The 26460-nt window shown below is 53.8% G+C and overlaps 1 protein-coding gene across 1 annotated transcript; it reads right to left on the bottom strand.

The window, feature by feature from the left end:
- Positions 1–1407: 1407 nt before the first annotated feature.
- SEMA7A (semaphorin 7A (John Milton Hagen blood group)) lies at positions 1408–25743 on the bottom strand. The gene is made up of 14 exons (XM_027888504.1): positions 25565–25743; positions 10974–11107; positions 10111–10161; positions 9774–9869; positions 9573–9657; positions 8958–9068; positions 7658–7797; positions 7100–7278; positions 6809–6917; positions 6176–6374; positions 5095–5210; positions 4280–4431; positions 3724–3791; positions 1408–3293 (listed from the first exon to the last, which is right to left on the bottom strand). The coding sequence occupies exons 1-14, from the start codon at positions 25674–25676 to the stop codon at positions 2947–2949; spliced, it is 1899 nt and encodes a 632-aa protein (XP_027744305.1). The 5' UTR covers positions 25677–25743; the 3' UTR covers positions 1408–2946.
- Positions 25744–26460: the final 717 nt, after the last annotated feature.

The following is a 26460-nucleotide window of genomic DNA, read 5'->3' as shown; positions in this document are numbered from 1 at the left end:
TTTAGCAAAAGGTGTGTTTTGTCCTGGCTGTTCCCAGGGAGAGGGGATGGAAACCTGCTGGGGATGGAGATGCAGCTACAGCCCCTGTATGTGTCCATGAGCTTCCCTGTCATCCAGTGCTCTCAGCCGGATGGTTTGGGCAACCAAACTGGAATTGTTGTTGCCTGCACCTTGCTTCCAACCCACTCCCAAGGGGCTTGGGATCACCTTCATGTGCTGCCCCCAGCCCTCCTGCCCAGGGTTTCAGTGAGGGAGTTCGGAGCTTTGAATTTCCCTTGGCATCAGTGGAGCTGGGAATGCAGACAGCTTGGTGTCCATGTACAGCACCCAAAAAATATGTCTGGGTGCTGGGTTCGTCATCGTTCCCGTCCCGGGCGAGCTCCCCACCTCCTCCCATGGCAGAGAGGGGGCTGCCAAAAATCACACTTCTTGTTTTAGCTCCGCTGAAACCCGCCTGCCTTTCGGGCTCATTTCTCCTCCTTTACGTCAAGCTGCCGCATATGCTGCAGGCGCCAGCGGGAAGTTTTCTGCCAAAGGCAGTGCTAAGGAAGAAAGGAGGCAGAGGAGGGTTTCGTTTCAGCTGCCAACGTCCCCCCCCCCCCCCCCCCCCCCCCCATCCAGATCAGGGACCTGCAAAACCTCCTGCGAGTCCTCCAGCACTGATCCCGGGGGGACACAGGTGCCTGTCAGTGCCACTCTTGTGTCCCCATCGCCTCCGAGGCTTTGCAAACACATCGCTGCAAAGCGGGGCTGGAGCTGAGGACCACCCAACCACCCACCCCTGAATATTTTCCAGCAGAAACGCTAAGAATAGCACACAGAAAGGCAGCTGGGCATGGACTGGGATGAAGCCATGACACTCCAAAAGCCCTGCGCCAGGTCTGCCTTTGTGCCGAGGTGCTTTGACGGAGGATTTGAAAGAGAGAGGGAAGGTATTGTTCTCTCTTGCTTTTGTTGGCACCTTTCAAAAGCTTGAATTCCTGTTCTCTGCTTCCCTCCAGCCCAAGCCTGGCCTTTTCCCCCATGCAGCTATCAACAATGAGCTCATTTTTCCCCAAAACCCGCTAAAAAGCAGGAGCATCAGAAGCAGAAGGTGATGGGATGGTTACACACCAATGAGGACCACCACTATTTCCATTCCTCATTTTTCCATTCCTAATTTTCCATGGGTGCTGCTCACACCTCCTTTTGGATTTCCCAGTGGGAATTTGCCCAGCTTCTCATTCCAGAAGGTACCAGCCTGAAGCAGAAGCAGCAAACCCAGGGCTGGTTTGGGGCCGCTGGTGGTGGGACATGGAAAAAGGCATGGGGGCCCCTCAGTCACAGGGAAAGGGGGATAGGGGAGACCCTGGTCACCATCACAGCATCATCCCTCGACTCCTGGTGAGAAACACAGCACCCACCTGCTCTTTTCCATTCTTTATTCCGACCATCCACTTTGGTTACAGTTCTGAAAGATTTTTTTTGGTAGCTGTTGTGGTGTTGTTTTTTTTTTTTATCTCCTCTAATCTGAACCCACCTTCGGCAATATTATAAAACTCTACAAGTACAGTAATGACGAGTTAACAATAAATAGGTATTTGTTAGTTCACGAAGTTAAAGTGCTTTGAGAAGGGATGTAAGAAGCTCTATCCTAGATTCCGGGGTGGGGGGGTGGGGAAATACCTTGGAAATGTAGTGCAGTAGGAAGCTCTGGCCCGTTGTCTGTAGTCTGTGGTCACGAGAGGCACGTGGCACCTCTCCCTTGCCCAAAAGACTCCTCGGGCACTCCTGAGTGAGCAGGCACGAAGCAGGAGCTGTGCTGCTGCCACAGGTTATTGGAAGCATAAGACAGGATGCCCTCACCCTCACACAGCCCGAGGTTGGGGTGTTTCAGACTGGGAAAGGTTTGGACAAGGTGTGGGATCACCCTCTGCAGGGAGAGAATCCCGTTTTTCACAGTTTAGTCTTGCTCGGAGACCTCAAAGCCCAAGAGAAGCAAACTCTGCCCCCCACCCTGTCCCCTCACTGGGGGAAGGGAAGCAGAGCTGTTCTGGGCGGTGGGGACAGGCACAGCCCCCCGAGCCCGGCGGTGTCGCCCTGAGATCCGCAGCCTCTTTCCCTGAGGAAGCGCGGTCCCTCTCCCGGAGGAGTGGTGTGGGGAGCAGGGTTTGCCTGCTGCCCACGGATAAATGCCCTTAGCTGCCTGCAGAGGATTTGTGCGTTTCAGACGTCTTCCCAGGGCCTCCCAGTTTGCTCTGGGCTCTGCTTCCACCTTCCCTTCCAGTCCCCTTCCATCTCTCCTCCCCCACATCCCAAATCTAGTCATCTTCCAAGCCTTTTCCATGCAAACTCCTAACTTTACACCTGCCCTTGCAGGTTTCCAGTGCTAATTCCCGATCTCCCTCCCACATCAAAGCCAGCTGCAAACAAAAAATAATAAACCAAAGCCCAAAACCCTTCCAGAGCCCAATTCTCCAGACCAGAAGGGGACTCCCAAGTGGCGCTGGGAGTGTTCCAGCTGCTTGCCAACCCAAACATTAGCCACCAAAAACTTGGAGGCGTCAGTCCCCGCTCAGATCAACCAGTTCAGAAGGCCGAGGGCTGGCTCCTCCTCTTCATCACATGCACGTTCCTAAATTGAGGAGTGGCCGTGCCCTGAGGATCAGTGCATGCACGTCGGCAGAAGTCCCCTGAACAGGATAACAGCTGCCAGGGAGAGGCTGTCACTGGTACAGCGAATGTCCTCCAGGTGTCCCCAACCCCTGCTCCACCTGGCCCTGCAGTCACATCCTCCTCACTGAGGCTCTTTCACCAAGGCCAAAAACGGAAAAGGTGCTGCCCAGGACCCCTTTGGGGACAGTGAAAGATCAATGTCCAAGGAGCGCCTAAGAAAACAGGGATCTCCCTTCAGGAGCGGACAGCAGGAAGTGCAGGAAGAGCAGGACGGCGGGAACACAGCTGTGTTCAGTGGAAGAGCTCCACCAGAGCCACCATCAGGAGCAGCTGCAGCCATGAGCCAAAGGTCATGGTGGCCTGGCCCTTCTGGAACAGGAAGCGGAGCTGGTTGACCAGGCGCTCCTTCACCAGCGCCTGCCTGAAGCCGTCCTCCTCCGAGATGCACACATAGTGGCCGTAGTGGCCGTGGCTGACGTTCTGGATGAAGTGGAAGCAATCCTGCTGGGGGTGGGTGGTGTTGCAGGTCTTGATGAGGCTGTTGTTGTGGTACCAGTTGTAGGTGGCGTAGTGGGACTCGATGGAACAGTTGAGGTAATAGCGGGAGAAAGGGACAACTGCGATGTTCTGGTAGTCATCTGCAGGAAGAGATGGAGAAGGAAGGGTTGAGGCAGGATTGTCCAGGAACCACAGATTCCCCCAAAAGCACCTAGGGAAGACCAACTGGGTTGATGGGGATATGCCCATGGCAGGAGGGGTAGAACTGGGTGACCTTTAAGGTCCCTTTCAAGACAAGCCATTCCATGATTCTGTGTTACACAGCCATTTAACAACAATGGCCCACAGCTGGTGAAGTCCACAGGACTTTTCTCCCAGGACACAGAGCTTAATCCCTCTCACCCAGCTCAGAGATACACTGTCTCCACTAACTCCAACTTGGTGTCTTGATTTCACTCCCAGTTCCCCAGCAACATCTCGCACGACCCATCCAAAGACTGGAGAATCAGCCACCCTGCCCCAACCACCGCTGGGGACATTGTCCTGTGGCTCAAAAAACCCTTTACATACCTTCCTTAATAGCCCCATTTGGGCAGTTTCCTCGCCACATATCCAAGTTCAGGTTCTGAAGCACCTCCCTAGCAGATGGGAATGGGAATAAGATTAATAGAACATTAGGGAAGCAGCATTTCAGGGATAGGAAAGGAATACCCCATATGAGATCGAAGGAAGTTTATTACCTGGTATTATTGGGGTAGGGAAAACACACACACACACACACACACACACACCCCTATTCCCAGTTAGGAGTTTGCTGCTGGCAAATGTGAGACCCAGTAGCAAAAAGATGGAGGAGGTGCTGCCCAGGACGCCTCTGGGGACAGCCAAAGACTGTTGGGTTGGGTGCTCCAAACACTCTCAAAGGAAGAATGGACCCCAACAGAGAGATCCCAGACTTTTTGGGACAGCACTGACATCCGCGCTTCCCTGCCCGGACAGGATGGGCTCGTCTCTCTCTGTGGTGGGAAGGTGGCCTCAAAACCACGCGTGGCCGTGGTCTGGAGCAGGAATACCGAGGGTCTGGGTGTTTCTCCCAGGGAAGCAGCAGGCTGCAGGCACCACGTACCGATTCAGGGATGCCGACTGGCAGGAGCCGTTGGCCCAGCCGCAGTGGGGGTCCCTGGCCAGCAGGCAGCTGTGGCAGTTGTTGCGATATGCCCTGCACATGTCCATGGGGATCTCCAGGACTTTGCTCGTGGAGCCCACGTACAGCACGGCCTGCAGGAGGAAAGCAGAGGGGACGGGTGATCATCCCGGCACTGTGTCCCAGTGCCACCTGCTGAGTGTCTCCAGAAGGATGTGGAGCTGCTGGAGCGAGTCCAGAGGAGGCCACAGAGCTGCTCCGAGAGCTGGAGCCCCTCTGCTCTGGAGCCAGGCTGGGAGAGCTGGGGGTGTTCAGCTGGAGAAGAGAAGCTCCAGGGAGACCTGAGAGCCCCTTCCAGAGCCTAAAGGGGCTCCAGGAGAGCTGGAGAGGGACTTGGGACAACAGATGGAGGGACAGGACAAAGGGGAATGGCTTCCCACTGACAGAGGGCACAGTTAGGTGGGATATTGGGATGAAAATTCCTCCCTGTGATGGTGATGAGGCCCTGGCACAGGCTGTCCAGAGAAGCTGCCCCATCCCTGGAAGTGTTGAAGGCCAGGTTGGAAGGGGTTTGGAGCAACCTGGTCTAGTGGAAGGTGTTCCTGATTATCACAGGTGGGTGGAACTGGATGAGCTTTAAGGTCCTTTCCAGCCCAAACCACCCTGTGATTCTATGATTCTACTTCCAGACCCAGGGGCTGGCAGTAAACTGTCTGTCCCTGCCTTCCCTGCTGCCAGATTTTAAAGTTACAGCTCAACCCACTGTTTTCCTTCCCACAGACCATGCAGAGACCCACCCTCTTGTGGTCCAGGATCATGGACTGGATCGGGTCCTTGTTTGGAAAGACCTGGAGCTCCATGATATTCTGCACCCCATCTGGCAGCTCCACAACCTTGTGGATGGATCCTTTGTCTGGGAAGAAAGATAGGAGAGCCCTGATGAGACATCCTGAGAGTGGAAGAGATGATGCCAAGAGATTCCAAGAGTCTGACTGGATTCCTGACACCAGCCACCCAGAGAGAACAAGGAACTTTCCCTGAGGGTAACAGGGCTCAGGAATCCTTGTTGCTCACCCTCTTGCATAGTTTCCTCTTACCAAATAGTCTTCCCTTCATCCCACCATCAACCAGAGAGAGGTGGAAGATGTGATCCCAGCTCATGCAGGGATCAGGACTCCCCAGGTGTCTCTGTGCCTGTTCCAGAGAGGGTGGGCATTGCCCTGCCAAGCCCTGCATGTGGGATCGAGCTTCCCAGTGGGACTCTGCAAGGCATGAGCTGCATTTGAACTCAGGCTTTTGGAAAAGAAGGCCAATCAGAGCATGTGTGGGCCCTAATCCGACCCAGGCCACCTACTGAGAGCCACCTTCAGTTTTTTAATCATAGGTTAGCAATTTAGAAAACCTCTGAAAGGCCCTCCACAAGTGCCAGTGAACAGATTCCAGCACAGTGGAGTAAAAGGGAGGAGCACAGCTCAGGCAGGTAAAGCAGGCAGGACAGGGAAGCTCTGGAAAATGAGGGAGCGGGTCCCTTTGGAAAGGATTTCTGCTTGTAAAGCCCTGCCTGGGGAGAGCTGTGCTAACCCTCCCTTGCCTTAAAAACACTTGCCCTGAAACCTCCCACAGGTTGAAGCCCAAATGGGTAAATCCCACATGCTCGGGATTCTGCTTTGATTCTGGCTTTGCCTACGCAGCCAAATTGGAAGTATTCAGTAGCACTTGGGACTTGGCAGCTCTTTTCTGCTTGACAAACATATGCCAAGCTGGGAACACAGCCCCTTGTTCGCTCTGCAGCGAGGGTCTCGTCTGCTTCCCCTGGGCTCCCTACCCTCGAGGGGAAAGCTAATTCCAGGGATCCCCACAGGGAATGGTTCCCAGTACCTGTTGCCAGGTAAAGCACATTGTAGCGGTGTCCGTCGGCCGCAGTGACCTCGTGCACCCCGATCTTCTGGTAGCGGTGCTTGTTGTGGAATAGGGGGCTCTTGGTGGGGGACAGGGGCTCCACCCGCTCCTCCACCTCGGGGTGGCTGTCGGCTATCTTGAAGGTCTCACTCGGGGTGTGCTGTCCCGAGGGAACACACTGCAGCAAGAGGGCACAAAAGCCACTGTCAGAGTCAGACAGGTCCCCGAGGATGAGGGTGGAGGGCAGGAGAGCTCGGCAGGGGAACAGCGTGGACACCTCAGCCCGGAGGAGATGCCCAGGTGCGGTGCACAGCCCTGCCCTGGGGGCAAACACAGGCCCTGGGGATGCTGCAACTGTGCTCCTGCATGGTGCATGGAGGAGCCTGTCTCCCCATGCTTTCTGTGAAGGCACGGGACCTCCTTTTGTTTCCAGCAACAAGGCTCAGCTCCTTCCTGCAGTGCCTACAACCACCCTCACTGGCCAGCTCTCAGCTGGCTGCTTCGTGTCCCCCCACCTGCTCCAGATACTCTGAGAACTGCAGTGGCACTGAAGGGTCTAAGCCCTCCTGGCCTTGGAACCCTTCTCCACTCTGCGTGGGGCAGCTCACTCACCTGCCCGGGTTTGATCTCTGGGTTGGGACCGTTGTAGCCTTTGAGTTTGGATGTCCGGAACACGTCGTCAATGTCCCCAAAGGAATAGACGCAGACAGCAGAGCTTCCCCTGAGGGCAGCGAGACAAAGTGGGGGTCAGGGAGACACTGGTCACCACCCCTACAGCCGGGGCACAGCTGTGTTTGTCACCACACCCACTCCGTCTGCTTCCCAGAGACACTAAAGGGCTGGAGGAAAGCATTTGGCCCATGGGACAGGGTATCCCCCTCCCTGTTTTGCAGAGACCCTCACCAGGTGTTTGTGAAGAGCCCGTAGACTTTGGAGAGCCTCCAGTTGCTCGCAGGGACAAAGAAGACGTCCTGCAACCAGTTGAAGTTGCCCTTGGTGACTGGGTCAACACAAATCAAGGTGGCCTTCAGGAAGGTGGTCCACTTGGAAGCAGAGAGGGAACTGGTTCCTCCTTTATCTTCCTGGGGGAGAGGGAAAGCAGGGAGTCAGGGTTTGGCAGAGAACACCACAAAGTCCCCAACTTGGGAGGGATAAGCTCCCCAGCAGATGGATAACTGGGGGATGCTCCAGGGGTGTGTCTGATGCTTGTTACAGCAACAGTCATGTTCCTCTAACATCCCAGCAAGACAGGACAGGTATTTCTCTTCCCTACAAGCAAGATGGGAGCCAGAGGAGGGGAAGGTCAAACGACATGGCTGTACCCACACAAACTCTCTGGCAGAGGAGATGTTTGAGGCAGAGGGGCCAAATCAAGTGTAGATAACCCCAGGTGAGCCGTCATGTCCATCTGTCACCCCTGGAGCACTCCTGCCTCCCCACCACACATGGTTCCCGTGGTACCTTACACAGCTGGGCCACTCGGGAGATGTTTCTAGGGGCCTCAGGACTCTTATCCGGGTTGTCTTCACGGAAGAAGTAATAAATCTTGTCCTGGTAAGGCTCTTCGTGCCTTAACATGGTGGCTTTGACAAACTGTGGGTCTGAAAGGGGAAGTGAGCCATCAGAAAACCTTGGCTTGAGCACACAGACTTCATCTGAAAAGCCACTGATGGGGACAAAGTAGCATGTTCTGCAAACAACCACCCACCCCCAGCCAAGGGAGGGAATGAAACACATCTGTGCTCCAGGGAAAGGACAGGTCCGAGACCATCCGCTGCTCCTGACCTGTGCATTGCACCAACTGTGCTTCACCTGACACCTTCCCAGCAGCTCCCCTTCCTCTCCCTCCTGCCCAACATCCCGGACGCATTCCCTTGAGGGCCAAATCCGCAGCACCTGGTGAAGCCTTGGCTGCTTAGCAGCAAAGGAAACCCGTCTCCCTTCTTGCTCAGGAAGGTGTTATCAGGGAGAAAGGATCCCTCAGTGCTGTTTGTGTTTGGAAACCCCAGTGATGCTGTTCCTATTAATACAGCTCTACCAGGACGGGCATCCCTGGCAGCATCAGGTCCCTCTGGGCATCATTAGCTGGTGTTCCCATGGCAGGGAGCTCTGTGTCAGCACGGGATCAGCCTGGTAGCTCTGGGGCTCTCAGGTATGGTTTGGCTTCCCCCTCCATGCACCAGTTCTGTTTTATTCTGTTGTCATCTCGATTTAATTTTTCATTTTGCCAGAGGTTCAATAATCTCCCGTTTCCTGGTGTCACTGGGGAGACAACATAACAAACTCATGGAAATGGAGGAGGGTCCTTTCCCTCTACCCCCACACTGTCCCCTGCACAAACCAACGTGATCCTGCCTCAGGGTCTCACCCTCAGGGTTTTGGAAAGAGTCACTGCCCGGAGTGGAAGTTGTTCTTCCCGTTTCAACCACCACAGGGCAGCTGATGGGCACTTTTACACAACCCTATTTCCTCCTATCTGAGAAGGGACTTGCCACCCTCATTTCTCCATTGCCTTACCCTGAGGAACAGGAACTCGCTTATCAGGTGTTTTGTGACAGAAGCAAAGAGGTGAAATTCCCTCAGCTGGCACGGAGGGGACCAGATCAGCCCTCCCTGCAGCTTCGGGGGTGACTGAAGAAGCAGCCCTGGAGCTCCACCCCAGCAGGGCAGAGAGGATGTCCTCCTCCAAGCTGTGGTCTGACAGAGTCCAACTTATCAATCTGGTGGGCTTCCACACCTTGGGAATCTCCCCCACACTCACTCTGCATCACTGTGTCGCTTGTGTAGAGCTCTCCACCCCCTCTCACTCGACGGAAACGAGGGATCTTGCCGTTCTGCTGGCTCTTCTTGATGGTGGAGTAGATGTCATCACCTGCGGGACAGGAAGGCTCATTTGCAGCAGGATGTTTCCAGAGGGGACAGAAGGGTTTGTAAGAAGAGAAGAAAAGAATGAAGACTCGCAGAGATGGTGGACATAGGTCAAGAAACTCAGGCCCCATTGCTTAGGACTGAGCATGTCTGGCAGGACTGCTTAAAGAGTGGTAGGGACAGATTCCTGGGAAGGATCCCCTTATTTCAGGATCTTCCTTCTAAGGACCTTTCCAACCCAGACCATTCTATGATTCTATGATCCCCCACTGTTGTCATTGCATTTGACCCTCCCACACAGACACTCAATCCCATGCCCTGGATGGGAAAAGCCAACCGCGTGCCATGCTCTGTCCTAAAAGAGGCAAAAGCAAGAAGTGCTAAGGCCAACTAGAGCAGGGGACAAGGGCCTTGGAGCAGCTTCAGAGGGCCCCTTTTTGTCACAGAGAGCCTTTTGTGCACAGCACGACAACTGAAAAATAGGAAAATATGAAAATACCAGACTTACCATCGACGACAACGAGGGTGTTGGAGTCAGGGGTGAACGGAGCGATTCCTCTCCCATCCCACGACGGGCTCTCCTTCCTCTGCGTCTGGAGAAGGACGGAAATGGACCCTCAGTGGGCTCAGGTGCCTACATCCACCCCTGGGGCAGGAGGAAAGCAGTTTTCCTTGCCTGGCACAGCTCAAATGAGGGAAGGACTCATACCAGGTTCCAGCAGGTGGGAGCGCAGGCACCGGTCCCGCACACCAACATCCCGTCTCCGTACTTCTCCACTAGCGTGAGGTAATTCTTATTGTCCTCCTGCAAGAGAAGGGAGAGGAACATGAGCAGCTGTGAGCAGCAGAGCAATGCCCCCAGAACTAACAAACACACTGCTAGATGGCTTTCCCAGCTTTTTCATGGATCTTACAGCTAGAGGAGGAGGAGGTCTTCAATTAAAGAGAGCACAAGAGGAGCACACACAGCTCCTTCCCCAGCAGTCCTTCAACCCAAGTCCTTCCACCCTCACCCACCCAGCTGTTCCACCACAGGTAGGACCTACCGAACTCCCAGATGTCGTGCACAGTCCTTCATTTTTCACTGGGAAGTCTTCCTAGAATAAAAGAGAGAGAAAAATGCTATTAATTCCTTCCCTCCAAAGGCCAACTCACATGGGCTCAGCCCCATGCACTACAAGAAGGTCATTAAACACTGCACTGTATCCCTTTTCCCTGCCCTTGGCACTTGAAAACCCCCAAGAAGGCTGAGTTGGATCCCTCAGGCCCTCGAGGTGATGAGGAGAAGTGGGGATGCAGGGCAAAAGTGGCAGGAATGACCGGGCTGCTCTCCAGAGGATCTGGGAAGAGGATTTGCCACTGCGGGGAAAAGGTGTTCAACAGTGGCTGGTGCGGACACGAACCACAGTGTCCTGGGAGCATGAAAGGAAGCATTTGGGTGACTAAGAAAGACAAGAGGGGGCCACAAGAAAGCCAGTGGGGGTTTTCCTGCTCTATTAACTCAGTGCCCAGCTCAGAGCTTCCTGCTTTTGAGAAAAGGCAGCCTGGGCTCCGACAACAGAAAAGAATGGGAATGGAGCTTCTCCCCAGTGACACCAGTCTAAGCATCGCTTTTCATACCAAAGAAAGGGTCCTTTACCGGAAAAATGCTCCCTGTGGGACAGTAAAGACCTCAGAAGGATCACATCCAGGAAAGAACCCACCAGTGACTGGCACAGGAGACTTTCCCATTGCTCCAGCCATTCCTTACACTGACATTGTGGCTTCCTGGTTGGATCAGGCAGGCTGGACAGAGACCAGGCTCTTCCAGGCCTGACTTTATAGAGTACCTGGAGTCTGGGCTGTGAGACAGACGCTGGACACTTTTTACAGGGCTCTGGTGCCCAGTTTGTTGGCAGAACATCCTTACCGTGTAGTTCTCAGAGGTTGCAAAGTCGTAGTAGTAAAGCTTCCCCTCTCCCCCGATGTAGATGGATGAGCTGTTTTCCTCATGGTAGAAGACTGGGTACTTCTCACTCCTGGGAAACACATATTCCTTTGCACCTAGGAACAGCACACTCATCACTGCAGGGAAACCACTGCAGAGAGCACACATGGCCAGCTTGGCTGATCCACTCCCTTCCCGTGCCCTTGGAGCGATGAGAAAAACATGGACACAGGGCTGGAGGCCCTCTGGGATGGCTGGCCCAGAGCCAGGCAGGCAGGGAAAGGCAGCTCCCAGGCTCGGAGCAGAGCTATTGTCCCTTGGGCCCCAGGGGACAGGAGAGCTCCACAATGGAGCGACTCCACCTGGCCCCTGCAGAGCTTGTGATGGAGGAAGAGGAATTACTGCAGGAGCTGCGGCAGGAGAGTGGGAGCTCAAAGAGACTGAGACCTGGCTCTGCAGCATCCAGGTGAGCTCTGCCTTCCACTGTCCAAATGCCTCCTGCCTCCCAGCTTTGGGATGAAGGGCTCCATCCCCTCTCAGAACACCCTCTGACAACCAGTCTGGGCATCTGCCTGATAGATTTGGCTCCTGCAGCCTCCTGCGCTTTATCACCCCTCTCCCCGCCCTGTCAGCATCCTCCTTTCCAAGGCCAGGAGGCTCAGACAGGGTTTGGAACCCCCAGGCCAGAGCCCAGGTGTGAGAGGGGAAAGGTGCACCCAAAAGCCACAACTGATGGGCTTCACACCCCAGACATGAACAAGAAGTGTCTGAAAGACCTGGGACATCACGACTGCTTACTGCAGATGAGTGGCTTTCCGGGCCCAGCTGGAAGAAGAACTGCCTGTCCTCTCCTCTTTCCTTCGTCTTTCACATTCTGTCTTTTCCAGCTCCTCTTTCCTACAAACATCCTCCCTCCCTCTCTGTGTGTCCAGCCCAGGTGCAGGAGGCTGGCCCTGCACTGCAGGTGTGATTCTCCTCCCCTGGGGCTTCTGCTGTCCCTCCTTGGGGTGCCCTGCCCCTGCAGCCTTCTCTAGTGGGGTGCAGCCACATCTGGGCAGCTTTGAGAGGGTGTGCCAGGGCCCAGACTACCATAGTGGGCAGCAGTGACACCAGAGGGATTGCTCCTCCAAGGGGGAAAAGGCTCCAAGGATCAGGGCTGACCTCTGCTTAGGAACTCCATTTTCATCATTCCCTCCTCTCCCTTTTCCAAAGAAGGGGCCTCTCTCCTGGCAAGTGCTGCCGCTCCCAGCACAAAGACAAAGGCTGGGGCTGCCTCGGCAGCGGGCAGCCTGCACAGACAGGCAATTAATCAGTGGCACGTGTCCCTCTATTTATAGGGGTTGTCACTTGGCAGGACAGGGAAAGGCCAGTCTTTGCCCAGTCCAACACTCCCCTCTTCCCGGAGCAAGCAGTGCAGGGGGCCCGCCGCCAAGGCTCCACAGAGCCAAAAAGGGAAAAAGACTCATTAGAGGTCACTGAGGCTGCTGAATTCCTGCTTGACTTATGAGTCTATTCTCCACTTTGCTCCCTGGTTGCACCTTCCCCAGGTCTCTAATCCCTGCAGAGTTAAACAAGCAATGTTTTCCCATCAGGGCTTGGGTAACCTGCCAAAAACCCACGGGTCCTGTTTTGCAAGGGCATTTCAACCACAAACGAGGGCGGAGATGTGCCTTGGACAGAGACTAATGCAACACCTCCGTGTGCCCTTCCCCCACCCCGTAGGATGGAGACAGCTGGGACCCTCAGCCAGGAAAGCCCAGCTAGATGATGGTCCCTGCTTGCCTCGTGTCCCCTCCTCAGCCTTCCCGTGCCTCTCCTCTGTCCAAAAACTTGGAGAAACTCCTGAGCATGTGCTGTGCCTTGTGGAGAAGCTGGCATGGAGTCCTTCAGAGTGATTCTGCAACTCATCTGCCCTCCAAGAGGGAAGACAGCCAGGCCTGCCTTCAGCCACAGACTCAGTCTAAGCTTGCCTAGGAGAGGACTAATCCCCCTTGCACCTTCTCCCTTCCCAGAAATCCTCAAAAACCCCACTCTTGGCCCAGCCTGTGGTGGAGGCCAGGCACAGGGGAACCCCTAAAGCCCTTTTTACCCCATCACCAACACGCCACAAGCAGGTCTGGCCCAACTGCAGCAAACGTCACTCTTGTTTTCAAACCTCCAGCCCCTAAATTTGCTGCTCACTCAGACAAACACACATCTGCAGCCGTTCCCTGCTCCTCCTCCTCACACTTTTTACGCACTTCAGCCCTGTGCTCCTACTACCTTTGGGTTCCTTTGGAGGCTTTTCCCAGTGCTGTCTCAGCTCGGCGAGCTGTGCCAACCTGCAAGGACACACTCCACTCCAAAGAGCTGAAAACAAACAAGCCCTAAACAATAATTTGGTCGGCGCCGACGTGTTATTTATCCTGCAGCTCCCCAGGGACTGCTCTGAATCACTGAGCTGAGAGTAAACAGCTCTGCTAGCCAGGGCCCACAAGTGTGGTTGTGGTTCCAGCACTGATTTAACTGGATTTGGAAGGGAGCCATTAAGGGGGCTTCCAGGAGTGGATGCTGGGATCCCTCTGCCTCTGTGGCAGACCTGCACAGCTCAGATTATAGAAGCTGTTTGATCCCCTTTTGCTTCTCCTCTGGCAGGATGGGGGGAGAAGCCCTGCACCCCCTGTGTCATTACATGGGGGTATAAATGGGTTCCAGAGCTGGGAATGATGAGGCAAAGGGTATCTAACGACCCAGACTATCATAGAATTGTGGAATCACAGAATGGTTTGGGTTAGAAGGAACCTTAAAGATCACCTAGCTCCAAACTCCTGCCACATGCAGGGACACTTTCCGTAGACCAGGTTGCTCAGAACTCCATCCAGTCTGGCCTTGAACACCTCCAGTGATGGGACAATGTCCTACTATGTCCCCAATGGGACATGCTTCGCCTCGCAACTCCGAAGCTGCTTTTGACACTGCAAAGAAAGGCTCTTCCCCTCGGAAGGGGGAAGGCACGACCCTGCCATCACCCTCCCTCCAAAATCCGAGTCCAGACCTCCAGAAGACACAGGGCTCATTTCCAGAGCCTCGCTAACTCTGCCAAGTCCCTTTGCCCGAGTGCTTTTGCCTGGCATTTACTGCCAACCTCAGGGATAGCACACAGATCAATGGCACCATTGTCCATTGAAATGCTAACCCCAGTGCAGCGGGATGAATGGGAGAAAGAGCGGCTTTGTCTTGGGGAGAGCACCACACCAGAGGGATGGAGAAGAATAACATTAAATGAGGGAGAAAGAAGGAGCCCGGTGCATCTCAGAAGGATGCCTGCAGCGTGAGGTAAGGGAGGAGGAAGGAAGAGAAGAGGGAGACGCTCTGGATGAGCTGAGGGCAGGGAGGCCAACCCTAAACACAGGACAATGCAGATGACAGACGGAGCAATCCTGCTTCTCATCTGACACAGCTTTAGTGACACAGCAAAAGGCTCTCTGGCTCCCTTTGGGTCCAGAAGCCCCTTCACAAGGCACCAAGAGCCTGGTCCCCCCCAGCACCACAGCAAGGCTGGGCTCCCAGAGCATCCCAGAGTTTTGTACGCCCACCTCCAGAACAGATGCCCAGCTAGAGAGGCAGCGCTGGCATGCAGCCTCATCACAGGCAAACTCAATAAGACAGCTCCCATCCCGGCTGGAGGGCTGACTCAGCTACGGCTGTCCTTTTCCCCTTCACACTCCACCATTCCCGGTCTGGCAGGTGGCTCCAGCATTCCAGACACTCGGCTTAGTCACCAGCTTACAATGCTCTCGGCACCGGTAGTGGGTGAGCCATTGTGGGACTGCAGGTGCTGTGGGAGGACAGTGCCTTCCTAGAATGGAGGTGATGGTTCCAACCCGCTCCAGTGCCAGCATTCTAAAATACAGAACTGAAATACAGCTTGGGAAAAATGAAAGGGGAAGGAGGATGAGATAAGCACCTGCTGGCTTTGGGGAGCAGTGCTGATGCAGGCAAGAGGCAGATCCTTTACTTGCTGCCAATAAACCCCTTATTAAGTGGCACACACCTTGGGATATGAGGTAGAGCATACTCTGGGAAAGCAGAGTACGGGATTTAGTGCTCCCTGGAATTACCTGCTGCCCACTGCAGCCTCTGAGCTGCCTGTGTTCTCCCAAACTCTCCTGCTGCTGCCACAGGACAGGGACACAGGGTTGGGCCAACACCAAATGGCAAATCAGGAGCTACACCGGTGCAGCGCCACTGCAGTGAACACAGCCAAGCCTTCACCGCGTTCCCGACGCCCAGGCAATGCACCCGGCAGCCCCGGGAATTCTCGCTGTAACGCGTTGTAACGCCGTCAGTCATCGCGGCCACGCGTCACCGCGCCGGTGGCACTGCCACCTGCTCCGCTGCCGCGGGTCTGACAGCAAGCACACTCCTGCTCACATCCCTTCCTCCTCCAGCCATTCCCCGGGTTTTACTTATTCCTTCCTTTTTGAATAGCTGCGACAGATTCCGACCTTGATAACGGCATGACTCTGCTGCGGCAATCCGGCTGGGATATGCTCTGGCAGCAGAAGGAAAAGCTGCCTTCTCCGTGCTGACTCAAGGACTGGCAATGTGGGGGTGTCCCCTGGTTCTCATTCCTACACCTGTGCCCTCAGCTCCCAGCAAGGCAGGGCTGGCTGTGAGTCAGGGCTGTGTGCTCCGGGCTGCTCCACATCATTCCGTCTTTGGGAAGACAGGAGCCGTCTCGATGCAATGACATCAATCCCTCCTTCACTCCCACTTCCCCAGCGCAGGCAGGATGCATGACAAGCATCCCAGCACAGGCAGATCAATCATTTTCCTGGGGATGTGATTCAGGTCCACTGCCTTAGTCAGCCACTTTGGGGCCAGGACTCTCCATCCCAGCTCCAACATCACTCAGTAATTGCATTTCGGTTTCACTGTTCTCTCAGGCAAGACCAGGAGGATAATCCCCGGATTTCCTACCTGCTTGGCCACATACCAGCCCTACCATCTCCTCTAAGGAGAGCGCGGAAAGTCACGGCACCCATCCCAGAGGGATGGAGTCACCCCAGGGGACTGCCATGGATTCCTTCTATCTCTGGGCGCCGGACTGGACTGCACCACATCCCTCCCACCAAGAGCCACGTGCCATCTGCTTCCCCAGCTCCACCACGGAAGCCAACAGCATTTATTTTTTTTTTTTAGATGATCTATAAATTCCCAAATTGAGACATTTCAGAAAGAGGAAACGTATCTCCAGAGAGTTGCTGCGTTAGGTTTTTCTTCCATCATGACTTTGCCCGAAGGGGACAATGTGACACAAGAAAACCACAGTCAGGACAGGGACATGCTCCCCAGAGCCCTGCTCACCCATGAGTTTCCATTTCCCATGGGCTGGATGCCTTGAGCAGCCTGATGGGCTTCTGGGACCCGGCAGAGCCTGCAGCGACAGGGTTTTTTATAGGAACAATTTGACTCTAAATGAGACGACCCGAGAGGAACATTTTGGGGCGGTTGGCTCTGACCTGTCACAGAATAATTGAAGGGTTGTGAGCTGCAAGGTTTCCAACATGCCACCACCAACACGCCTTGTGAAAAGTGATACGTTTTTGTGGAGGGGTTTCTGAGAAGGGGGTGAAAAGGAAAGAAATGTGGGAAACCACTTCCTTCTCATTCATTGCACATGAAAAAAACGGCTCTGTTGATCCCTCCTCTCCCCGTCTTCTGCCACCAGCATGCTGCTGAGGGATTGAGCTGCACCCCTGGCGCTGGAGTCCTTACTCCCTAAGGATCTCTGGAGCTGAGACCTTACAGCCACTTCTCTGTGCCAGAGCAGGAGAGGCATGGAAAGGTTATAGGATCATGCTGTGGGGAACATCTCTCACTCTACAGGGCAGCCCCACACTGTTTCAGTTCAACTTGTGCTCCAACAGACTCATTTCCCAAAGCAAGTAAAATAAAATGAGCAGAACCAAAACTACCTAATTCCCTATAAATTTCTATACCATATTCCTAAGAGCTTCCTCCAGGACCAAATATCATTTTTGTCCCGCTTTCACTCCCTCCCTGTTCCCTTCATGTTCAGCTTGGAGCAGATGGGGAGCATGGTGACCATGAGCTGGTGCCCGGTGGCTGGCACAGCTCAGAAGGGGTCAGTGCTGCCTGCCTTCCCCTCTCAGTCTCCCCTGCCTTCTTTTCAGGATGGTTGTAGGGACCCCCAAAAAACTCCTCTGTGCCTCGACTGGGGAGCAGCAGGGGAAACCAGGCAGCCCGGTGCTAAAAATATTCCTTGCTGAACTGAGACCAGACACATCCACATGTTTCCTGCCCCTTAAAGCCCTCCGTGCCTTCCAAGGGACCACACAGCTCCCTGCCACAGGAAGCCATCCCCAGCTTCTGGCCATCCCCCCATGAGAGCCAGAGGGCAGGATCTGGAAAGTGGAACAACAAGTTCCGTTGAGGGCATCAGTCCCCACCTACACATTCGAAAACCAACACAGCCCCTCCTCTCCCACCGGGGCAGGAAAGGGCACCAGCCAGGTGTGTCAGCAACACTGTGGTCACAGCAGCTGCCTTTCCTGTGGTCAGGCATTCCTGCAGATGCATCCCGAGAGCGTGCCCGGAGAGGACAGAGCACACCAAATGGTTTTCCGAAGTGCTTTCTCATCAGCCCAGGGCAGGCAAAAGCCCTGACCGTAATTTTCCCATGCCCTCCATCCTGTAGGAAGGATGTAGCTCCCAAAAGCAGCAGAGCTGAGAGCAAGGGATTGGGCTGTGCGCTGCTTTCCTTCTATTTTCCACCTGTGACCAGATGGAAACTCCATTTCTTCACGCAGTGAACCAGTGAGCCCAGTACTGGGCAGCACAGGCATCTCACAGGGGAGTGGAGAGGGATCAGGGGAACACAGTCCTGAACCCCTGGCTAAGGGGTCCATGAGCTTACGGAAAACCCAGAAAAAAAAAGAGGTGTGAAAGCATGGAGGGGAAACGTGGCTTACTCAGGCCCAGCCCGACCTGCCTTACACATTTCAGGATCGCAGGAGGGCAGAGCAACGGGTTTAATCTGATATTTCTCATCCTGTCTTGCCCCTGAGAGTTTGTTGATGAGTAGCGTTTAATCATTCGCCAAGAAACCTCATCTTATCCTTTCTCACACCCCTCCCTAACTGCTTCCCAGCACTCCTCCAAAGGGAAGGGCAAGGCCACAGATAGACCACCAACATCATAGCCTCTCTAAAGCGTGACTTTTCCATCCTTGGCCAACCTACATTCCCAGCAGCCTCCCATCTTGCCTCTTCCCTGGCTTCTTCCCTCCCCACTCCTGCAGGCTCTGCCATCGTGGGGTGTTCGTGCTGCTGCCCTCAAGAGATCCCTGCCATCAGCAGCAAAATGCTCCGGAGCAGAGGAAACAATTCAGCCCGCATTATCAGGGATATATCCTACAAAAGCTCTCAGCCTATGTGCAATCCAAATGCCTGGAAGGGCCACGCTTGCAGAGCACACTCTAACTAGACAAATATGCTTTTTTAGAGTTACACTCCAGAAGGCAAATATTCTGGCACATTAACAATTCCTACTCTATTTCTGGGAGTGCCTTGGCAGCAGGCAGCAGCATTCAATCTTGGGGTGAGCCAGGGCAGGAAGAAAGAGAGGAGGGGGGGGGTGGGGGGAAACCTTTTGGCTTGATAAGGCAGCTGCTGGGCATGGGCAGGATTGCTCAGAAGCTCTTCTGAGAGCAGCGCTGCCGATATTCCCTCCGCGAGAGGCCTCCAAGCCAGAGCCGGCAGGTTCCAAAAGCCCACTCAGCAAAGTGATAAAAGAGACCCCTAACCTGCAGCTGGGGAGGAACATGCCCTGGATTCAAAGCCTCTGCCTTCATCAGGGCTCTGGGGGCACGGGCAGCACTGCAGGGCTCTGCTCACCCCGGGAAGGCTCAAACCAGAGTGCTCCACGCTCCGGGAAAGATGGGTTTCTCCTTATTAAACACAAAATGACTACATGACAGGCACAGCAGCGTATTCCATGCATACTAACACATCGCCAGTATCTCCTGCATGCTCACCCCCCCCCCAAAATTATGCAGCACTGAAGGCTGTGCTGCTGCAAGATGAGTCCAGAGCCTTTGATGCCGCAGATGCAGCCTGTCATCCAGCAGGTACGTTATTCCCAGCCAGCCCCGGAGCTGAGCTGCTCGCTGCACCCTATGGATTGCAGGTGCTAAATTTAGAGCCAGGTTTTGTTACTTTCCAAAAGCTGTTCTCTGTAATGACAGTCCCGAGCTGTGCCTGTTCCTGGAGGAAGCTGGGAAACAGCGGCCTGTGATTATGGAATTTCATTATACGGTCAGTGGAACAATGGCAGAACAACCACTGGATGTTGTGTCAACACAACAAAGGATGGTTTTAGCAGGATCCGGAGAGCCCCTCCCACCAAGAAAGTCAGATCCAGGGATTGATTTATCATAAAAAGCCTTTCAGGATGAAAATTGCCCGGAGCAGCTCTATCTGCATCCACCAGCAAAACAACCTCGCTTAATTGCCTTCCATCTCCCACTTTCCTGCAGCTGGGAAACCCTTCCCAAGCATGAGTCAACTCCTCCCAGCCCAGGAGAGGCCAGCCAGAGGTGGTCAGAGGGCAGGGGGATCTGTGACGTTCCCCATGGAGGTTTAAAGGTGGGAAGAATGGTTTGGAATGGGCTGCCCAGGGAGGTGGTGGATTCACCGTTCCTGGAGGTTTTTAAGATGGGACTGGATGTGGCATCAGTGCCAAGGTCTGGTAACCATGGCAGGGTTGGATCAAGAGTTGGACTTGATGATCTCAGAGATCTTTCCCAACCCAGTTGATTCAATGACTCTGAGATCAGTGGCTCTGGAGTTACAGTTCCCTGTACAAAACAGATGAGATATGTGCAGCCAAGGAATGGACTTCCTGTCTGGATTGGGGAGTGCCCTGCCATGCTCATTCCAGCTTCTACCTGCTGCTAGAGGTCTCTCACCTCTGTAATGAGTATGAGGTGGGTCTCAGTCTCACAGTCATTCGGGTTTGTGCCAGGGCATGCCCTGAAGTCCTTTCCAGCACCCCCTTTCTGCTCTCTTGACCTCCCACCAGTAGAACACACGATATCCATTCTTCTCACACCCATCCTTGGCTGCAGCACAACATTACTCAGACTTGGAAAGCTTCACGCTCAGGCATTTGAAACCAGACAGTGGGATCAGACTTCCCAACACACCAAGATATGAGCAAACCCATGACGAGGGTTGCTGTCAGCAGCCCAGGGGCAGGTGTCTGGCTGGGACCGGCTCTGCATTCCTCAAGGAAAATCCTAGAACTCCTTAAACTTGCAGTGCCCTCTACCTCCCACAACACACATATCCTAGATAAAGCAGAATATTTATCCCAAGTGGGTAATTAGACATGGAGCATTGCTGCAGAAGGGCACTGACCCAGTCAGTGGGGCTCAGACTGGGGCGTGGACAAGTGGCAGAACCAGAGCTGTCATTAAGGGCAGGATTTATTACACAAGCCCTGTTGCTCCAGACTTATGCTGCTCTGGATTTATTAGAGTTGGTAGGAGATGATTCCACATCCAGCTCCTGTGACACTCTCACAGCGTTCTCTGTCGCACACAGCACCGGGTGGAGCTGGGATTGACAGGAAAAGAGTACCCAACAGGAGGAACAAGGCCTATTCTTGGAGCGACCAGGAATAGCCACATGCCATCCGATGTAGCTGGCTGCAAAACAGGCAATTGCTCCCTCCTAACTCACCTTCCGGCCCTTTTTCTGGATACAAGTTTCTCTTAAAAGCACCTTGTACTCCATACTTAGATTTCGTTTGTAGTCAAGTTTAGATTTAGTTTGTACTCAAATACTCAGCTTAAACTTAGTTTGTCTTTTTAAGGCACCAGCTCTGAATATCTCAACTACAGAACACCTTCCCAGGCCAATTTTCAGCAATCCTGACCTCAGATCAGCCCTCAGGCTGCCACAGAGCTGGGCAGGAATTGACATCTGGCTCTCTTTTCCAGCCACAGCTTTCATTAGTCCTCCCATTCCTGTTGTTCTTGTGTCATGCTCTTGCAACAGGAGGTGGTTGTGATTCAGTCAGTTTGTTTGGTTTGTTTTTCTTCTCTTTCAATCTGCACAGAGGAAAATACGTTTTTCAACCAAGATTTTCTGCTCCCAGCATCACCCACCCTGTGAAAACAAGCCGTCTGCAGAAAATAGCATTGCTGGGAAAGCAAGAAGCTTTCTCCTGGAAATGGTGAGAGCTTCATGTGAAACTGTCCTACGAAGATGTTTCACACTCGTGGGACCACAAGGAAATGGTGATGCTGTCACTGAGGAGGAAAAGCTGGTGCTAGCACCAAAAATCTTCTGGTTTGCCACATCAGTACGAGTTCCACCCTATCTCATAGAATCCTAAAATGGTTCGGGTTGGAAGGACCTTAAAGATCATCTCATTTCACCTGCCCTGCTATGAGTAGGGTCACCTTCCACTCTCCCAGGTTGCTCCAAGCCCCATCCAACCTGGCCTGGAACACTTCCAGGGATCCAGGGGCAGCCACAGCTTCTCTAGACAACCTGTGCCAGGGCCTCACCACCCTCACAGGGAAGAATTTTTTCCCTAATATCCAATATAAACCTACTCTCCATCAGTGGGAAGCTATTCCCCCCTGTCCAGGCCCTTGTCCAAGGTCTAGCTGAACAAAGCACCACCACCCCAGTGGGCAGGGAGAGCTCCTAGAAGAGCTCCTACAGCACTCAGAGTGCTGCTGACAGTTTTCCCAAGGCAAAGAGGCAGCCAAGCTTAGCAAAGCCCAGAAGTTATTACGGGCAGCACAGGCAAATTCCCGGAACTGCCCCTCCAATGGCCCTCTGTGTCCCAGGGCAGGCTGGAACCAGTCCACATGGTTGAGGCAGCCAAGGGTCAAGTGCACAGCCTTTCTTTTTTTTCCCTAAGGGACCTGCTTATCTCCTCAGAACCTGTTCCCTTCAGCTTGCAGTCTCACCTGTTAATAAGATGGGAACAATTTAACAGCCAGAGCCCATCCTACCCCAAGGTGTCAACACAGCCACCAGAGAGGGACTGAGTTTGTGTTGGATCTCCACACGCACGGGGAAAACAGGGACAAACTCTTCAGCGTGGTAGCAGCTAAAAATTATTCTGCGCTGCAAAGGCCCCAGGCTACAGCAGCCTGAGCCAGCCCTCAGGCTCCTTGCCATCCTCAGTGTTTTTCCCGATGCTCGGTGACTTTCCGGTCATGAGACAGCCAGCCTGGGATGTCACCCTCCCGCTCCATGGAGAGAGGCTGCATCCATCACCCGGCCAGCTCCGTCCAGCCCTGCCACACAGCGGGTTCCGTCGCTGCAGATGGATCAGCAGAGTGAACACGCTATCCGTGCTGACAAGCAAAAGCTCCGTGTGGGATGGGAAAGGCACCTTTTTGCAAAGCAAAGCCCAGCTGGTCAGCGTTTAGCTGGAAAAATCCAAGGAGGCAGGGGGAGGATGGAAATAAGAGAGATGATAAGAACACGGCGTGCAAGGTTGGAGCACTTGTTTCTGCACCAGCCCAGGCAGCTGAGGCTGAACTCACTCCCACACTGCAAGTCCCAGCAGATAAGGAACTTGGCATTTAGAATCTTCCTCCATAAGGACATAGGGAAAGGCAACATCCAGAGGACACCACAGCCCACCTGTGTGCTGGGCCAGCTGCAAAGGGGAGCAGGGGAAAAAGCCTTGCCAGTGAAAAGGTTCCTAAGCACTTGAGCTGTGACCAGTGGTCTGCAGCTGACCTTTGCTCAGGGCATCCTCCCCCTAAGAGGAAGTAATCCTGCAGAATCAGATGTGCTGTGCAATAACTGCTTGCCCAGATGGACCCAGAGCTGGCCACCTGCACGGGCTGCTGGGAGGGCTCCAGGGGTCCCTCAGCCGGCTTTCCATGGAATCAGGTTGATCTTTGGGGAAAGCGTGCCCCTTCCTCACCTCCCACCATGCTGTGGTGTGACAGTGGGGACAAAAAATAAGGGTAGAGCTGGGGCTGAAGCCTTAGAGTGGCTTTATGAGCCACGGAAAGGCAAAGCTGCAGAACATCATGCTCCAGCCACCCACTGTCCTGGCCTGATGCCACCTGTCCAAGTCCCCAGGACTGTGGAGTTATTTAAATATAGGAGCTCCAAGCACCTGACTCTGCTCTTTTGTCTTCAGGTCTGAGCTCAGGATTGTGCCACCTAAGCCTGGTTATGTTTTTTCACAGATTACAAGTTCCCTCATCCCCTTCTTGCTGCGAACCCAGACAATGCGGGACTGGGGGGCAAAACAGCAGAGGGGTTCAGAGTTACCTGCAGTGCAGGCAGGGCTCTCCCTGGGCCTAGTGGGTAAGGGTATGGTGTTGGTGAAGAAAGCAAGGCTGAGAGATGGAAAGGCATCGGCAGCTTTGCCCAGTACTGATTTCCTCCTCTCCCCCTGCACAGCAGTGAGGGAGGATTCCCACACATGTGCTCTTCCCTCTCGGATAGAGCCTGGTTCTGGCCACCCCCAGAAATCACTCCCTTCACCTGCAGGGCTGTAGTGTGAGGAGGTGCCTTTGCTGAAGCTGCTGTACCTGGTGCTTGTGCTGGGCTGTGGCGTGTAAGAAATTTAATTAGGTGAAGAGCTGCCAGCTCCTGCAGAGCCCAGGGCCGAGGCCAGCGCTGCACCACTGCAAATGCCGCACAGCCATGCAAAGGTCCTGGAATGCTGTGCTTCCTCCAGCTCTCACCTCCAGGAATAGGGTGGTCAGGCTGAATATCAAGCCCTGCAACACCATCACACCCACAGTGAGGGATGAACCTCTGTACGTGGCTGCAACAGCAGCAGCGTGCTGTGCTGAGCTGAGCTGCAGGCTTTTCTGAACATGCTGAGTTTTCACTGTGCCTGGAGCATTGGGGAAGTTCAAGAGGGCTCCTCCTGTCACCCACAGCATCCCCTTTGCCCCTGTCCCATTTCTTCACCCTCCTCCAGATCCTCCTCCTCTTCTCCACCCTCCCCCTCCTCCTCACCCACAGACCTACTTCTGAAGGGTAGAGGTTACACCAAGGAAAATGCAATCTGTTAACTAGGACACAGGACTGAACGTGCCACCCTCCAATACCTCCCTGGATGAAATCCCTCTTGGCCTGTGGCCCTGCTAAGCTCTCCAAAAAAATTAGAGAAAGAGATAAGCACAGAAGACAGATAAGCTGATCTGATCCCCTTGCAGGGAAATGCTGTAACTGTAGCTGGTTTCAGTGCTTCCCAGTGACAGATCCTCCCTAAGTTCAGAGCCACTCTGACACAGGTGCAGGGACAAATGACCACAGTGTGCACAGACAGGTGGGAATCAGCCTCTTGATCCCTCTCTTCCCCCTCAGCACAGTTTCACTCCAGGACAGGCATTTTCAGCCCCACTAAACCCTGACAATTTAACTTTAACCCTCCTTGCCCTAATCAGGGCAGGGCAAATGTCTATGGGGCAACGTGTGACCCCATCCTCTGCCTGGTCTCCAGCTCTGTGCCTTCTGCCCCCTACCTCTTCTGCCCCATTTTCCCAGCCACTTCATTTGCCACCAGCCACCACAAATGACGCCATACCCAGAGCAACCTTTCCCTGCCCTCTGTGCCCGTGTCTCTCCCCTTTGTGCACCGAGGTGACAGGCAGAGGCTACCTCTGAGGCACGCACACACCCACCACCCTTCCCTCCGCTCCCAGCCCTTCATCCCAGCTCTTTCATCCCGAGGAAGGGCACAGTAAATGCCAGCAGAAGAATAACAGATGGCGCAGAACAAACCCGGGGAAATTGGTGTTCTCTGAAGTTGCCGGGGAATGGGGAGCACAGAGGAACTGTTGTGCTGCAGAGCAGCGCGAGAGCCGCAGCCCCGGCGAAACCCGCCGGCTCAGCCAAACCCCGGGGACAAGACGGGGTCTTTGTTCAAGCCTCCCTGGTGGGGATTCATCAAAAAGCTTGGAAAACACATGATAAAACCAGCTTCCACACACCAAGCTCAGGCTGTACCCTAAGCTTGCTGCTTGAAAACATTTCTTTGTTCGGTTTCTGCTAAGATCAGATCTGGTTGAAGTCCTTACGTGCCATTTATATATTTTCCCCGCAGACCAGAGACGCTCTGCAAATATTTACTCACAAAACTCATTTGCAGCAAACAGGGTGAGCAAATCAGCCCATTAACTATGCAAATAGACATCTCTATTTCCGGAGAACTGTTAAGTTGGGGGAAATGGTTACTGTGTCTGTTTCAGAGCTTTTTGACAGCCCTTAATATATACCCAGCTCGTAGGAAAATGCTTTCAAGAATATAAAAAAGGAAAGAATAGTCTAAAAATGCAATTAAAAGCAATGAAGCAAGTCAAAACCTCCTGCCTGAGACCACAGGTATTTAAGGTAGTTTTACAGAAAGCCAAAAGTCTCCCTGAGGAAACAAAAGAAATAAAAATAGACTAACTGTGCTCAAAGGACAAGACCCAAGTATGAAACACACGGTGCAGGGAGTAGCTGAGAGCTGCAGGGACCGCTGCTGCATCCCAAGGTTGCAGCTGAGTGCAGCCCGGCACTTACCTTGCGGCGCTGTGATGATCCTGGGGTTCACCTTGGAGTGCCCCGCTGCCCACATGCCTAGCTGGCCGGCCCACAGGGCCATCAAGAGGGCAACAGGCGAGCTCCTACCCATCTCTACTTACTCGGGAGCAGGGATCGTGAGCCTGTGAGCCTGACAGCTGCATCGCCTGCCTTATACAAAAGCCTGGTAGCATCCAGCCCAGCCAATGGCTGAGGCAGAGGGCGGGACTTATTTCCCTAGGAACGCTAAATTAAAAAAGCCCAGTAACTCTATTCATTTAGCACCTTTCAGCAGTTTGTCTCTGCAGGTTTTACTGGGGGTTTTTTTGGTCCTTTTAGGGTTTTTTTCCCCCCTCGTTTTGTAAGGGGAAGGTGGAGGTCTGATGGCTTTGTTCACCCTCAGGCGCTGGAGGAAAGCTGCAGCTGGCTCAGGGTTTGCAAACAACTTCCCACAGAGGCTTGGGAGGGGAATATAAAGGTTGAGACGAATGAAATAAGAATGAAAATATGTCTAAAAATGGCAGACCAAGGGTGCAGAGACCGATAACAAAGGATGGCTGCTCCAGGGTTGTTTAAATAGAAGGATGTGCCCATGACACAGAACCATGCTCGGATACAGAGGCAGACATGGAACAGGAGCCTATGCCTGCCATCAGGAAGATGAAGCAAGGCTGCAGCATATCCCATGTGCCAGCCCTCTTCCTGCTGGTGCTACGCTGCAATAATAGCAAAGGACCACTCCTAGTGAAATAAAACACCACCCGAAAATCCACTCAACATCACAAGCTGACTACGCTGTCACACACGCCCTTGCCTGACCAGTCAAACTCACAACTGCCAGTGTGGCGGTGAATGACATCCCAGAGTGGATGTGGACAATCCCCTCGGAGCTGGGA

This window comes from Empidonax traillii, unplaced genomic scaffold (assembly GCF_003031625.1).
Source record: "Empidonax traillii isolate 1590-97213 ecotype Southwest subspecies unplaced genomic scaffold, ASM303162v1 scaffold12:size2584012, whole genome shotgun sequence".
NCBI classification, from domain to species: domain Eukaryota; kingdom Metazoa; phylum Chordata; class Aves; order Passeriformes; family Tyrannidae; genus Empidonax; species Empidonax traillii.
The sequence above is the reverse complement of the archived record's forward strand: the minus strand, read 5'-3'. Positions and strand labels throughout refer to the sequence as shown.

Excerpts from the sequence above, each read along its gene's own strand:
- SEMA7A (XM_027888504.1), bottom strand. The coding sequence starts at position 25,676 with ATGGGTAGGAGCTCGCCTGTTGCCCTCTTGATGGCCCTGTGGGCCGGC. Across the intron at positions 11,108-25,564 it reads GATCATCACAGCGCCGCAAG|GTGCAAAGGAATATGTGTTT; the intron begins GTAAGTGCCGGG and ends TGCTGTTCCTAG. Across the intron at positions 7,798-8,957 it reads AAGCGACACAGTGATGCAGA|ACCCACAGTTTGTCAAAGCC; the intron begins GTGAGTGTGGGG and ends TTCCCCTTTCAG.